At 64.1% G+C, this 15,384-nt stretch overlaps 1 protein-coding gene across 12 annotated transcripts in view; it reads left to right on the top strand.

The window, feature by feature from the left end:
- ADGRB1 (adhesion G protein-coupled receptor B1) overlaps nt 1-15,384 on the top strand; it is a 77,017-nt gene that overhangs the window by 14,649 nt on the left and 46,984 nt on the right. For 8 of the 12 annotated variants that reach the window (XM_067018098.1, XM_067018101.1, XM_067018103.1 and 5 more), the window contains exons 3-12: nt 9,314-9,475; nt 10,364-10,474; nt 10,836-11,000; nt 11,141-11,304; nt 11,646-11,820; nt 12,129-12,293; nt 12,508-12,609; nt 14,203-14,309; nt 14,521-14,715; nt 14,841-14,909. In XM_067018098.1, coding sequence (XP_066874199.1) covers nt 9,314-9,475; nt 10,364-10,474; nt 10,836-11,000; nt 11,141-11,304; nt 11,646-11,820; nt 12,129-12,293; nt 12,508-12,609; nt 14,203-14,309; nt 14,521-14,715; nt 14,841-14,909 — 1,415 coding nt within the window. Of the gene's footprint in view, nt 1-9,313; nt 9,476-9,982; nt 10,101-10,363; nt 10,475-10,835; nt 11,001-11,140; nt 11,306-11,645; nt 11,821-12,128; nt 12,294-12,507; nt 12,610-14,202; nt 14,310-14,520; nt 14,716-14,840; nt 14,910-15,384 lie in introns of those variants that run through there. The other 4 variants (XM_067018102.1, XM_067018109.1, XM_059042561.2 and 1 more) reach the window with 2 other exon arrangements.

Consider the following 15,384-nt stretch of genomic DNA (forward strand, 5'->3'; position numbering starts at 1 on the left):
GACAGCGTGCTGGGCGTCCGGGGGCCAGGCTGGGCTGGTCATTCATGCGGGCAGGTCACTGTGGGACCAGGTGACGTGGTCCAGGGCTCTGGGTGTCTCCGGAGCCAGTGAGGCTCATGGATTCCTCCGAGTAACGTCTGTAAAGGCACCAGAGAAGCTACGTGGGGTTACAGAGGAAAGCAGCTACCCTGGAACGTGGTTCTATTAGTGGGCCCCGGGCCGCGGATCCCAGGTTAGAACCCTCGGTGGAGCGGTGAGCATAGCTGGAGAGGGTCAGGAGAGGAGGGGAAGAGACGGCAGAGCCCCGGGAGGTGGGAGCCGCGTGGGGTCCAGGAAACCATCAGGAAACCCCCGTCTTCCGTCAGTTGTGTCAGGGCGCCCAGGGGCGGCATGGGAGGCTGGGAGGGCTGACCTTCGGGCCGGGCAAGGTAGAGGTCACTGTGACCTTGGCGTGGGCAGGCCCCGCAGCGTGCTGGTGGGAGTGGTCCTCAGGGGGTGGGGAGGAGGAGAATGGAGCAGAGATGCCGGCCAGCGGCTGGTGTGGGAGGTGGCCGGATGCAGGAGGACCAGGGGGGCAGGGGCCTGGCCGGACATGTCGCTCAGCCACTCCCCAGTGGTCACCTGCCCCTGAGCCTCAGCATCTTCGCTGGCAAAGTGCTGACTGCTTTGAGGGACTATTCAGTCACCTCGGACGTGATTGCCCTGGGGCCTGGCCCACGCTGGAAGCCAAAGCACAAGAGCTGATCTCTGGTAGCATCTCGGGGCAGTGACCGTGCCGGGTAGATACCTGGTATAGCTGGAGCCGTGTGGAGCTTGCGGGAGGAGGTCAAGGGGACAGGGCTGGTGGGATACATGTGTGGCCAGTGGCAGGAGCTTGTGGGGCTGTGAGGTCGGTGCTGGAGGGAGCAGGCCCCGCTGCTGGAGTCGGGTGCGGTGGTGGACAGGCCTCCTGGCTGGAGTTTGCATGTTATCATGAGAGCTGAAGGGCCATGGGGGGCTTTAAGCAGAAGGGCGACATCACCGGGACTGGAAATGCAGTGTCTGGCTCAGAGGGGGAGTCCGGGGCAGGGACAGGGCACTGCAGGCATCCAGGAGGGAGCTGACGCTGGCCTGGAAGGGAGGAAGGGGGAGGATCTTGGGGGGGGGGGGTGGAGCTGACGGACTTGCTGATGCAAAGGATGTGGGCGTGGAGGAAGGAGATGGCTGGACGGCTCCCAGGTTTCTGGCCAGGAGTGAGGACCTCGACCGAAGTGGCGGAGAAGGATCGGGCTGGGGAGGACGATCCAGAGGGCAGAGTGGGACCTGACCGTGAGAGGCCCGTGGCTCATCTGGTGGGAATGTCGTTTGAGAGGGAGCCCTGGGACCTGGCGCCCCAGGATAGGACCAGGTCAGGTTCAAATCTCAGCCCGCCCCACACTCGCTGTGTCCCTGGGCCTTGTCTTTAAAATGGAAAGAGTAAAAACGTCTTCTTTTCTTGATTGTTATGAGGAATGAGAACTGGGGTGAAAGTGTTTCTAAGCAGAAGCAACGTCAGCGATGCAATGTCAATATCTGTGTTTACTATGAGGTAGAGAATCTAGAGGGCTTGGGGGACAAAGAGACAGACTGGAGGAGCGGAGCTGTTTGGCAACCACAGCTGGGTGCCTGGGGCTTTGCACAGAGACTCTGAGAATGGGAATGTTTGGAACTGGTGCTGGAAGGGGGTGGGCAGGCGTGCGTGTGTGTGTGCAGTGTGTTACGTGAGCACGTGTGTTCATGCATCTGTGTGTACGAGTATGCATGTATGTGTGGTGTGTGTATACACGGCATGTATATGTGTGTTCACACGCACGTTGCCAGTACGTGTGCTATGCACACATGGTGTGTGTGTGCGTGTGTGCAGTGCATCGGGCATTTGTGTGCATCGTGTTTGTGCACGTGTTCATGTGAGCATTTGCAGCTGTGCACTTGTGGTATGTACTTGCTGTGTGTGTGTGTGTGTGTGTGTGTGTGTGTGTGTGTGTGTGTTTTAGCCTGGCTCTGTGCAAGTCGATTTCAGCAATCCTGACCAAGCGCAAGTCAAGGCTATGTGGCAGGGCTGGCAGCCTCCTCGTGGAAGACAGTTTGGAGGGCATGAGGGCTGGGTCTGCCGCTATGAAGCAAGGAGCTCGACTCCACAGGGCGGGGGGCACAGGACATGGTCGCCCAGGCCCACAGGCAGCTCAGACCCCGTGCCCGTGCCCTGGACTCAGAAGGTCCTGATGCTGCTGAGACCTTGGGAGTAAACCTGACCTTAGTAGTGGCAGTGGCCGCGTTCTGCGTGTTTCCTTTGTGCAGGAAGCACCCACATCTTAACCAGTTAACTCTTGCCAGTTGCCCAGAGATGGCTCCCCAGCGAGGCACCTACCTCCCTGCCCAAGGCCTTTGCATGGGCTGTTCCCTGGCCTGGAACACTCTCCCCACGTGCCCACAGGGCTCCCTTCCTTGAGTGCTTGCCCAGATGGCACCTTCTCCAGACGCCCTGGCCCTGCTGCAGAAAGTGGCAGCAGCCCCAGCCCTGCTGTCGCCTCACACTCTCTCTCTCCCTCTTTCTCTCTCTTCCCACATGGTATCGCCTGTGAACACTGGAGAATTTCCTGTGTCCTTATTCTCTGTCCCTGCCAGGATGTACCCACCACAGGGCAGGGGAGTTTGCCCTGCTCTCTGATGAAGCTCCGTGTGTGGACCAGTACCTGGCACACAGCAGGCCCTTGATTAATCCTTGTTGAGTGGAAGGAGGCACAGAGACGTTAAGGCAGCAGCCAGGGTCACACAGCTTGTAAGGGGGAGACAGAGAGCAGAGCCAACTCTTGGTCACCTGGTGGTCCTGCCTGGGGCTTCTCCTGCAAGAGCTCTGCGGGGAGGGTGTGTGTGTGTGTGTGTGTGTGTGTGTGTGTGTGTGTGTGTGTGTGTGTGTGTGTGTGTGTGTTCATGTGTGTGTAGGGGTGGGGTGGTATATGGACCAGAGAGGTCCAGCAGTAATTCAGAAGACACACAGCAGATCCAGACCCCATATCTTGCCTGCCGAGCCTGCGCCCGGGGAGCTGCGTCCCCTCGCACATGCCAGGGGAGGCTGGGTGAGGCGCGTCCCTCCATAGCTGTGGAGCCAGAGCGAACAGGAGGCCCAGGCCAGCCCGTGGCCCATTTTCAGCCCTGCCCCTGCCCGGCCTGTCCAAAGGCCACGTGGCCACGTCACGCGTCCGACTGGCAGGCGTTCCAGGCCAGAGCGACCGTTCCCTCCCCCCTGGCCCCCGCCGCTGCCCCTCTGCGCGGCCTGCTCCCACCCGCTCGTCGGGCTGTCCCTCCTTCCCCCTCCCAGAGTCGCTCTGCGTTTTTCTGCCTCTGGTGAGACGGTGCCATTTCTCTCAAGGGTTGTTTTAAATATTCATGTTTTAATTAAAGAATTTTATTGCAGAAGTGACATGTAAGATAATGAAAAAGCGGCATCCTGAGGGCTGGGGGCGAGTGTGCGTGTCTCCGTGTGTGCGTGTCCCTGTGTGTGTGTGTGTGTACGTGACACTGTGTGTGCCCGTGCCCCTCCATATGCCTGCACGGGGCAGGGGGGGTGGGCTGGAGCCTGAGCGTGTGCTGGGCTGCGATGCCGGCCTGGGGGGCCGTGACCTGCCCAAGGCCACACAGCCTGTGGAGAGGCCGAGCGCTCCACCGCCTCCTCCAGGCCTGTGGCCCCTCAGCTGGGGCGCCCCCTGTCCCGACAACCCCCCCAAGGGCTTTGGAGTCCTTCCAACCCCAAATGCCCCACAGCTTCCCTCAGGAGGAGGCAGCCGAGCCCTCTGGGGGGCCTGCAGGGTGTGGAGAGGGGCTGGGCTGGGGGGAGGGACAAGCGGGGAATTCCAGGGGGAAGGGCGTGTCTCTGGAGTTTGGGGGCGACCGGGAGCATGGGGGCGGGGCGCAGGGGCGGGGCAGGAGGAGGAAGGGTTAGGACCTCCCTGCCAGGACTGGGTTTGCTATCCCAGCCAGGGGAGCTGCGCGTTTGCACAAGGGCCAATTTAGAAAAACCTGGAAAACAAGGTTTCAGGCTCCACTGCAGACAGCCCCCATTCCAGATGGAAATAGCAGGATGTGACCCCATGAAAACAATAAGTACGCGTGGGGCATCGCCCACGGAGAAACTGCCACGAGAGGCCAGAGCTCACCCCACACCACCCGGTGGCGAGGGAGACTGGGCGTTGTGGCCCTGCTGGGGTCCCACTCCCCTAAAAGATGGGGAGAAGGGCTGCCGGTCGTATAGCCAAGGCTCAGGGAGGAGGAGAGACCCGCCCAGGTCATCCAGCGCCGAAGGGCAAAGCCGGGTGGGACCCAGGCCTTCGCGCTTGTGATGAGCAGCCTTTTTAGGGGGCAGCGGCCTGACTCAGGGAAAGCAGCAGTGAGAACGTGAGTAACCCTGCGGACGGGCCAAGTCGCCCCTCAGTTTCCCTTCTGTGAAACAGGGATGGGACAGTACCCGCTCATAGGGTCTTGGCGCCTCTACCATGCTTGGAGGAGCCCTCCCTGTCCTCCTTCTCTGGCAAGTGGCCCCGTGGGCGGTGGGCACGGCTCTCAGCCCGTCCTGAGATCCAGGGGTGCCCGCGGCAGCTGGGCGGACTGCTGCTGGTCACTCGGGCCCCGATAGCGGGAGCTGCAGGCCTTGGTGAAGCATGCACCAAGTCCAGACCTGTGGAGCCAGGGCGCTGTGGACTGGGGATTGGGTCGGAGAGGGGCTACAGGGCGCTGGCCAGTTCGCTGTGGTCCTCATTTGCACATCCACGCAGGGGGCTGAGAGGAGGAGCCTGCATGCCGCAGTACAGACCTTAACTCGGTGCGGGGTAGGCCTCCGCACGGGGGCCGGAGTTCGCGAGGTGGATGCGCACGGAACCGGCCTGACGGTCGGGGGCGGGGCGGGAACGGGCAGGGGCCGACCCCCCCCAGACGGGTGCTGCCTGACCTGCTAGACTGGGGAGCCCTCTGCTGGAGGAGACGGGAAGTGCACCGCTCCCCTCCTCCAAAGGGGGACACGGGAGGCGGGAAGGCCCAGCGGGAAGAGGGCCTCCCCAGCGCCCTCATCCCAGCCGACTGGGGGCGCAGGGACCAGGGAGGCCATGGCCTGCGGGCTGGGGCACCAGGGTGGGAAGGGGGCCAGGAGCCCCCCTCTCCGTGTGCTCTCTCTCCTGGGCGGCCGAGGCAGCGCGGCGGCCATTAATTGGCTCTATTCATCCCTTAATGAGATGGAAATGAGGCTTCCAGACAGAGGGGGCATTGAGCCCGGGAAGAATGGCGGCTTCTTTCCGGGCCTGGAGGGGCAGCCCACCCCCAGCCTTGCCCACTCCTCTGCTGCCCCCTCAAAGCCCACCCAGCCCAGGAGCACAGTGGCCACCCAGGGAAGGATGGCCTGAGTTCCCCTGTGCCCAGCTCTGCGGACCCCGGAGCCCTGCCTGGGTAATTCCCTGGTCGTGGATGCATTTGCCTGACGAGCATTTATCAGGTGTCAGCCGTGGGGAGGACACACGTTAAAAATAAAAATGATAACAAAAATAGCAGCTACCGTTAACTGAGTGTTCACCGGTGGTGGGAGTGTGCTCAAGGTCGGGGACCAGTCTGTGACAGGGCTCAGGGCTCAGTATGTGATAGGGGGTCAGGGATCCTGTGTCCAGGATCAGAAGTCAATCCGTGAAGAGGATCAAGGCCCAGTGTGTGACCAGGGTCAGGGCTAGGCCTGGCGGGCAGTCTGTGCTCTGAGCCAGTGGACCCCCTGCCTGGCCTCTCCTGATGTGACCCCTCCTCTCCTCCCCATCCCCCCACCACATCCCCACCACCTGGGTCACCAAGGTAACCAGCCCTGAAATTGTGGGTGTTTTGGCAGCGGAGGCCTAACCTGAGTCTATCCTGAAAGACTGAGCTCTGCGGCAGTTGCCATGGGAACCAAGTGGCATCCTCCGATTAGCCGGCTTGGACACCCTCTCTCTCCCACCCACTTCCAGCTTCCACGTCACTCAGGCTTCCTTCCGCGCGGGGGCTGGGCTGGGGCAGCAAGGGGGGACAGGCAGGACGTGCCCACCTTGTCCCTGCCACCAGGCCTGTCTCCCTGGACTCCAGGCCTCCCTGTTCCTTCGTCTCAGTATGACTGGACAAGGTGGCTTCAGCAGGTGAGACCACTGAGGCCCGGAGCGCCAGGCTGGGGGTGGTCCTGGCGGGCAGCCTCTGCCTGGGGCGCGGTATAGGGGGAGCCCTTGGAATCTGATCATGAGTCCAGTCCCAGCTCCTCTCCTTGTCAGCCCGGTGGATAACTTGGCCTCCCTGTCTGCATCTGCCAAATGGGCGTGGTTGCGGCGCTGAGACGGTCCCCAGAGTGAAGGCGCCTAGAGTGGCGGCAGTGAGGGGCCCATATCTGCGCAGCCTCGCCCCGCCACACCCTCAGAGCCCAGCGGCTCACCAGTCCTGCCGTGTGCACCTGGAGGCTGCCCTGGGGGCTCCCCACCCCCTCCCCCGGTCCTGTCCGCAAGGAAGTCGTATTTGTGTAGCGTCCTCCATACTTCTGGTTCTTACTCAGCCCTGGGACCCTGGCACCTGCCTTCTGAGGCTCGGGCCTCCATGCCTCCTCAACTCCAGGGCAGATCCTCCTGCGGGTGTGTGTGGGGGGGTCACCAGCCCCTGACTATCTGGACCGCCCCTCTTTGAGCCTCAGTTTGCTCTGCTGTAAGTGGAGTGAGCATTTGGTTCCTCGGTGGACTGGGACTCGAGGTTCCTGAGGCATCTGGCACGGAGTCGGGGGGAGACAGGGGTGGGGGAGTCAGGACTCGCCTGCCCAGGATGCCGCCCTGAGAGCCGGCCTTGAGGGAAGCAACCGTCCTTGAAGGGTGTATGGGCCGGGTCTGACAACCTGGGCGATTCCTGCTCGGCCCCCGTGTAACTGGGGGAGCACGGGCATCCCGTCACTAGGGCAGGCCTCGGTCTTCCCATCTGAACAGTGGGAGCAGAGAGGCCTCCCTTGTGGGAGCACAGGGCGTCATGCCCAGACCCAGGAATGGGCTCAGAACCAGGCCCCTCGGCCCCCTGAAGCGAGGGTCCCTGCAAAGCTCAGCCGGGCTCCCACAGAGTGAGAAGCTCCTCCCTGGGCCGCCAATGCACGGCTAGGAACGAAGTGTTACTGCGCATGCGCGAGGGGCAGAGCCGAGTCCACGCCCACCCACAAACCTCGGCGATTAAGGTCCGAGCCGGCCCCCCCTACAGGTCCCTGTCTGGGTGCGTCGGCCCGCCCACCTGCCCCACCCACCTGCGTGACCCACCAGCATGGCAAGTCTGGAGGACAGGAGGCCTGACTTCTGTGTGCCCTTGGCCCCTTGATGCTCTGCCTCTCTGGGCTCAGGGGGAAGTGAGACGTATGGGAGGGTGGGTTCTGCAAGGAGAGGGAAGATTCCTCAAGGGCTTGGGGGCGTGGAGGCAGAAACGAGCCCCGCCTTCCAAACCGGGGGAACTGGGCTCCCTCCCCTGCCTCCCGTTCATGTGCTTCTGGCGCCCCCTGCTGGTCGCTTCCCAGCACAGGCGCAGGGACCACTGGGAGGGGCTCTGGCACCTTTCAAGCGGCCCTCCACAGAACAGAGCACAGAGCACCTGGACTCCCAACTTGCTGCAAATCAAAGTGAGTTCTCTGGGATCGACTCCGACCCCAGTGACGCCCACACCCGTCGTCTCCCAGCCATTTCTTGTCATTTACGCTCACAGGCGTCCGTCCTAGGAAGTAATGCCCTCGTCCTCTGGTGAGGGGTGTGAGGCCAGGGCAGGGAGGGCTTAACCATCCCGTGGTCGTGGGTGCGGGACCACCACGTGCACCTGGTCTTTTGGCTCCAGTGCCCGCCCTCCAGGATCAGCACTCTCACCCTGTGTGCTCCCCAGATAAGCCAGGCTCCAGGAGGCGTCAGGGACGCCCCTGCTGGGCCAGGTGTGACCTGCCCCTGGCCATCCTGGCTCCCCTGCTCCAGCCCCGGGGAGCAGGCAGCATGGGGCAGCGGCCCAGCTCTAGTGCAACTCCCAGTGCTGGGCCTTGGCAGTGCCATCTCCTCTCCTCCTCATACGTGGGTGCCGTGTCAGGGGGCTGTGTGCAGGGTGCCCGGCCCAAAGTAGGCGCTCGGTGAGGCTGCATGCCCTTGTTGAGTCTGCCCTGACCCTGCTGTGCTGCGAGTGTAGGGGCCCTGGGGTTCCCCAGGACAAATGGGGTGGCGGCACCAGAGTCCCTCGAGGCGGAAGTGATCTGGGCACCTTAAGCGTGGCCTTTGAACAGAAAGCCTGGATGAAGCAGTCCCTTCCTGAGCGAATCAGTGCAGCCTCCAGCTCTGGCCCAAGATGTGTGGCCTCCCTGCTCCTCACCCCTCAATGGCTCCCCAGTACTTTGAGGCTGTCCCTCTTAGTGTCCTTGGTGGCACTGGGGCCACCAAGGGGCTCAGAACTTCGGGGGCACGAGGTCATGATGGTTGGGGGGCCGGGGCCGGGTTGGAGAAGACCCTTGAGAGGGCTTTAGGAGGGTGGCCGTAGGGGCCTGGAGGCCCTCAGCAGCCAGTCTCTGCTGGGTCTGGGGGAGGCTCCGCCTGGCGGGGCCCTGGGTGTGAGACCCCACTCGGCTACCAGGGTGGGACCTCGGTCACCTCTGGTGTCCCTGCGTGTGGTGGGGGGATAAGCACATGGGTCATGGCGGGGGGAGGGGGGGTGAGCAAACTGAGGCTCAGAGGAAACTGGACTGAGGACCACGGGGAGGGGGTTCAGCAGGGCGTGAGGCTCGGTGCCAGGCAGGAGAGCCCTGGCAGGAGAGCCCCTCTGCCCTCAGCCCATCACCCGGCCCTCGGTATAAGGCAGCCGTTGGGGTGGGCAGGGGTGTCATTCATTCATTCATTCATTCATTCATTCTCCAGACCCACCTGGGGCTCCAGCTCCCTGTCCAGCCCCACACTGTAGACCTGGATTCAAAGCCAGTGTTGACCCTGGCCCAGGTGCCTGTAGACAGAGCCGGAGAGCACAGAGACTCCAGAGAGAAATGGGGTGGGCCCCGGACCCCGACTTGCCCGGCACCTCTGCCCCTCCCTGCCCTGTCGGCCTCTGCTTCACACCCCATCACCAACCCCGTCCGGGCCCACACTTGCCTCCTAGCTGACCCTCCAGGGTGCTATGCTGGTTCCGACGCGGAGGCCTCTTCTTCGCAGGGGCCGCTGTGCCCCAGATCCCTGCCTGGGAGACCCCTAGAGGTCACTCCCCGAAAGACACCGCAGCCCTTTGCCCCTGGCCCTGACCCCTGCCCTCTGGTTCCCACCAGGCGGCTGGAAGCTGTGGTCCCTGTGGGGCGAGTGCACGCGGGACTGCGGGGGAGGCCTGCAGACGCGGACGCGCACCTGCCTGCCCGCGCCGGGCATTGAAGGCGGCGGCTGCGAGGGGGTGCTGGAGGAGGGCCGCCTGTGCAACCGCAAGGCCTGCGGCCGTGAGTGCGCGGACTGGCGGGTCCCGGGCGGAGCCGGGGGAGGGAGGGGCTCGGGGCGGGGTCAGGTGGAGGCAGGAACCAGGACTGGGCCGGGCCGGGCGGGGAAAAGGGCGGGGAGGGGGGCGGGGGGGCAGGGCCTGGCCAGGTGAGGGAGGGACGGAGGGCGCTCGGGGCGGGGCCGGGCCAGGCACGGCCTGGGCTACGAGGGGCGGGACCTGGGTCAGGGGCGGAGTCAGAGGGTGGAGCCTTCCAGGGGCGGGACCAGTAGAAGTAAGGGCCCAGGAGGAGGGGTGGGACCCGGTGTTAGGACTGGATGGGCCTTTCTTAGCACCTGTGGATTGGGAATTCTGGGGTACACGTGGAAAGCCGGCTGTGGGGCTTGTCCCGCCACCGCCATCCCTAGCCCTGGCCAGACCCGACTGTCCCGGCCGGATGCTGCCTCCGGGATGTATTTCTCTAATAAGGCTCTCTAATGACCTCATGCATATTTTAGCTGCTTCCATAAAACTAAATCAAGTTATAATGAGATTGTCATTCTTCGGGTTGTTTTTTCCCCGACGAACTTTCCTGGGGAGAGGAGCTCATCTCAGAAGCCTGGAGAGGGCCCTGGGGTGCTGCCCCGCAGGTGACTCCTGCGGGCCCCGGAGGAAGAGAGGGAGGGGTGCAGGGCAGGGGAGACTGGACCAGACAGGGATTGGCGCCTGGCCAGGGTGCCCTGGTCCCGAGTTTCCCCACCTGTCCAGTGCGGCCAAGTAGCCCTGGTGCTGACAAGCCCGGGCCCCGCTGCGGCTGGGGACCGAGGGGCCAAGGGCCGAGAGCGCCCCTCTAGAGCTGCAGGGCGGGGGCTGCAGGCCACTGCCTGGACGCTCACCTGAACCCGCCCTGCAGCCACTGGGCGCACCAACTCCCGGAGCCAGTCGCTGCGGTCCACGGATGCCCGGCGGCGCGAGGAGCTGGGCGACGAGCTGCAGCAGTTTGGGTTTCCGGCCCCGCAGACAGGTGAGTGGGAGCGGCTGGGCGGGGCTGTCACGCAAACGCACTAAAACCCCGGGCGGTGCTGGGGAAAGAAAGTTGGTTTCAGGGGACTAGGTCTTTGGGCAGGTGCTATACGTTATTAGTTGCTGTTGCTTCTGAGCAATGACTGTAATCGTTTTCCACAGTTAGACTAACCTCTCAGGTGCCAGGCGCTTGTCTCCGGGCACTCTGGATTTAGGGGAAGTGGTGTGAGGAGAAGGGGACTGTCGAGAAAACAAAAGGGGTGGGGTGCTCAAGGGCTTTGCTGCGGCCGCCTGAGGGTCTGACCGTAGCTCGGGTGCAGGGGCAGCAGCAGGCCTGTGATGCTGTAGGTCTGGGCCCACAGGTGACCCCGCGGCCGAGGAGTGGTCCCCGTGGAGCGTGTGCTCCAGCACCTGCGGTGAGGGCTGGCAGACTCGCACGCGCTTCTGCGTGTCGTCCTCCTACAGCACGCAGTGCAGCGGGCCCCTGCGGGAGCAGCGGCTGTGCAACAACTCCGCCGTGTGTCCAGGTGGGCGGCGCGCCGTTGGGGGGCGGGGGGGAGGCGGGGGGGGCGGGATAACAGGAGCAGGGGGCGGGGCATCAGGGGCGGGTGACCGGGCTGCGGGCTCGGGCAGACAGGGGTCACAGAGTGCTCTGTTCCTTCCGTAGTGCATGGCGCCTGGGACGAGTGGTCGCCTTGGAGCCTGTGCTCCAGCACCTGCGGCCGCGGCTTCCGGGACCGCACGCGCACCTGCAGGCCACCCCAGTTTGGAGGCAACCCCTGCGAGGGCCCGGAGAAGCAAACCAAGTTCTGCAACATCGCTCTGTGCCCTGGTAGGTGAGAGGGAGGGCCCTGGGTGAGGTGGGACAGGGGCGGGAGGGGAAGGGAAGGGCCCAGTGGGCCACCGGCCAGCCCCGGGAGCCCCGCTTTGCCCGCTCAGACCCACCTGCTAGGGGGCTCAGAGGTTGGAACCTCTGGCTGTGATCAGCGTGAAAGCCGGAGACCGCGGGGCGTCCTCACCCGCGTGCCGTGGGCGTTGCGCTGATGGGCCTCTCGGGTGTCAGCCTTCGCGGGGGTGTGGTGGGACACACCCGTGGGGTGTTCACGCCTTTGCCCCAGGCTGGGTGTGGGCCCTGGGTGTTCACGCCGCCTTCCTGTCCCCTTCCTCCCCTGGGCCGGGCAGTGGATGGAAACTGGAATGAGTGGTCAAGCTGGAGCTCGTGCTCCGCCAGCTGCTCTCAGGGCCGGCAGCAGCGCACGCGCGAGTGCAACGGGCCTTCGTACGGGGGCGCCGAGTGCCAGGGCCACTGGGTGGAAACGCGAGACTGCTTCCTGCAGCAGTGTCCAGGTCAGGGCCGTGCTCTGGGGCCCGCGGGTGGGGGGACCTGGCGGGCGTGAGCCACTCGGGAGGGGTGAGACCTCGGGGGGGCTCATGGTGGGCCCTTGTACACGGCCCGGGGGATGTGGGGGGCCGGGGGGTGACCGTGAGGGACAGTGCACGTGAGGCATGTGTCTTATCCTGTATCAGTCTGGGCTCTGGCTTCCCCTCCCTGGGTCTCGACTTCTTTCTCCTCGTGGCCTCCTGCCCCTCCGTCCCTGGGTCGGCACCCTCCTCGTCCCCACCCTCGTGGCTCTGCGCGTGGCCGTGTCCCACAGTGGATGGGAAGTGGCAGGCCTGGACGTCGTGGGGCGGCTGCAGCGTCACATGTGGAGGAGGCACACAGCGGCGGGAGCGCGCCTGCCTGGGGCCCTTCTTCGGGGGAGCAGCCTGCCGGGGCCCACAAGATGAATTCCGGCAGTGCGGGGCCCAGCGGTGTCCCGGTGAGTGTCCCGCGCTCCCACCCCACAGCTGGACTCTGGGGAGGGGCCGCCTGGGTGACGGGGGAGGGAGCTTGGAGCTTAGCTCTACCGGGGAAAGACTCCCCCTCGTGAGGGTAGAAGTCTTGCAGGGGTCTTGGCCTTCCTGACCCTGCTGCCAGGTCTCGGCCCGCCCCCCCGTACCCCACCCCCACTCACATTTCCAGCCCCTCGGCAGAGCCCCACGAGATCTGTGATGAGGACAACGTGGACGCTGTGATCTGGAAGGAGACCCCGGCGGGAGAGGTGGCTGCAGTCCGGTGTCCTCGCAACGCCACAGGTGAGGGCCGGTGGGGCAGGTGTTGTGCGGGGCTGCGGTCCCTTCCTCACAGAGAGGCATGGAAGGCACCGAGGTGCCCCTGCAGGCCCGCCCACGGAGCTGTCAGCTCAGGGCACGTGGCCCAGACCCTGCCCAGGCAGCCCCGTGCGCCCAGAGGCTGGCGCAGTACAGGCGGGGGTCCGCGGCTGCCGCGTCCTGAGAGCTCACCGGGAGCCAACGCCAGCATGAAGCCCTTTAGTGCGACGTCCCACAAAGTCACCCATTTACACGTGGGAAACTGAGGCACAGAGGAGTTGACACACTTGCCCCGGGCTTGGGGTCCACTAAGTAGGAAGTCAGCTTTGAACACGGTCATCTTAATCCCCGTGCAGCCCTGTGGAGTGATGGGAGATGTGGAAAAAGCAGGGTGGGCTCCCAGAAGGGGCCCGGCGCATCAAGCTTGGCTTGGTTTTCTTTGCCCCTCTTATCTGAGGAGTGCATGCAATGTTGTACCCCTGTTTGCTGTGTGACATCCAGGAAGTGACTTAACCTCTCTGAACTTTGGTTTTCCTTCTGCAAAACAAGTGTGTTGTGAGTTCCCCACCACCCGACGGGGCTGGTCCACGTGGTGGAGGCTGTGTAGTTCCAGCTGTGGTCGTAGCCCCCCTACCCAGAATAACACATGTTCTGGGTAGCGTCTTACAAATACAGGGAAGCCAGATGATTAAAATACAAGTCACAGAATGGTGTGACTTCTCCGGCCTTTTGTCTGCACATATGACCTCTCCTTGTGGTTCTGCCCCTTGCTGTGGAGCAGGCGTCCTGTCCTGCCCCGTGGCCCCTGTCGGACGGCAGCGTCGTGGCGGTCCCCCCGGGTCATCACCGCTGTGTGTGTGCACAGCTGTGCCTGGCTCCCTGCGAGTAAGTTCTGAGTCAGAGGCTGTGCCCGTGTTCCAGGCCGTCGACACCGGCTGCCAGTCAGCCCAAGGGCTGCCCAGTGTCCGCAGCACACCCGGGCCATCGGGGGTCCCTGATCCCAGGGGTGGAGCTAGGCAGGGGCCAGGCCGTTGGTTCTCCCCAGGGCTGGATAGGAAGGGGCCCCAGGAGAGTCCCTGGGCTGAACACTGAAGCCCTTCGCTCGGGCCAGGCCTCTGCCTCCACGCCGGTGGGACGCCTGCAGGTTTGGCTCCTGCCAGGTTCCAGCGCTTGGCCTGTGGCATCTGCTCAGAAATGCTTTGAGTGAGGGACTTCCCTGGCGGTCCAACGGTTAGGACTCTGCGCTCTCACTGCTGAGGGCTGGGGTTCAATCCCTGGTTGGGGAACTAAAATCCCACAAGCCACGCGGCCAAACGAAACAGAACAAAAGCCACAAACAAACAAACATTAAAAAAAAAGAAATGTTTTGAATGAAAGAAACTAAGGGATGCCTGGCCCCCACGCCAGCTCTGCTCTTGGAATGAGGCCACAGGCGGGTGTGCCTGCTTCTAGGGCTGTAGGGTCTCATCCAGAGGGGCTTGTGCCTGGGCGCCGGGGGTGGGACTCCCGGGACTCCCGCCCCGGACGTAGGCATCTACCAGAGAAGTGGGAGACAGAGCTGACCCACCGTCTCCCCAGGGCTCATCCTGCGCCGCTGTGAGCTGGACGAGGAGGGCATCGCCTACTGGGAGCCCCCCACCTACATCCGCTGTGTCTCCATCGACTACCGAAACATCCAGATGATGGTGAGGCCGGCCCCGGGGTCTCCCGCCCCACCCATCACTCCGGGGCTCACCTCTGCCCTCCGTCCTCAGACATAACCCTGTGTCCCCAGTGGCACACTCTGTGGACGTGAGTCAGCCGTGGCCGCTGGCTGCGGGCTGCAGAGGACCCTCTGGGCATGGGAGGTCCTTGGAACCTGCAGATTCGTGGCACTCATACCCTCCACCTCCCCAGACCCGGGAGCACCTGGCAAAGGCTCAGCGCGGGCTGCCCGGAGAGGGGGTCTCCGAGGTCATCCAGACACTGGTAGAGATCTCCCAGGACGGGACCAGCTACAGCGGGGACCTGCTCTCCACCATCGATGTCCTGAGGAACATGACAGAGATCTTCCGGAGGGCGTACTACAGCCCCACGCCGGGGGATGTACAGGTGGGCACCCAGGGGGGCGGCCCTCCACCCCAGCCTCAGGCCGAGCCCTGACCCTGGTCACATTCTGAGCCGTGATTCGGTTGCCGTATTCTCTGCTCACTGGCCCCTCTTCCTCTTCCTTTCAGAACTTTGTCCAGATCATCAGCAACCTGCTGGCGGAGGAGAACCGAGCCAAGTGGGAGGAGGCCCAGCTGGTAGGGACGCCAGTCCGGGACCCTCGCGTCCAGAGCAGCAAGACGGGCGCGGGCGTCTCTGGCGGCTCCCTGAGCCCCAGGCCAGCTCAGCGTGGGGTCTTGGGTTCAAGTCCCAGCACGGCCTCTGCCAGTCTCGTGACTTTGAGGAAGTCACTTATCCTTCTGAACCCCGGCTTCCCCGGCCGTCAGAAGACAGTGGCTCGCCACGCGGGGCTCGGGGAGGGGTGAGAGAAAGCGCGTCGGCCGTGGGGTGCACACCAGGACGTGGCGGTTCTTTCTCATCTGGAGACATTGGTCCGCCTCCCTTCCTCCCAGGCTGACCTGGAACCCGCCAATACTCTTGTGCCCAGGGCAGCGCCCGGAGTGGGGACTGCAGCGGCCAGAAACCCTCTGCTCTGCTGCCAGCCGGACCGCTGGCCACCGGGCTGGAGCGCAGCAGCCCCTCTGGGTTCAGTGTTCTCGTCCACACGATGGC

This window comes from Kogia breviceps, chromosome 17 (genome assembly GCF_026419965.1).
Source record: "Kogia breviceps isolate mKogBre1 chromosome 17, mKogBre1 haplotype 1, whole genome shotgun sequence".
Taxonomy (NCBI): Eukaryota; Metazoa; Chordata; class Mammalia; order Artiodactyla; family Physeteridae; genus Kogia; species Kogia breviceps.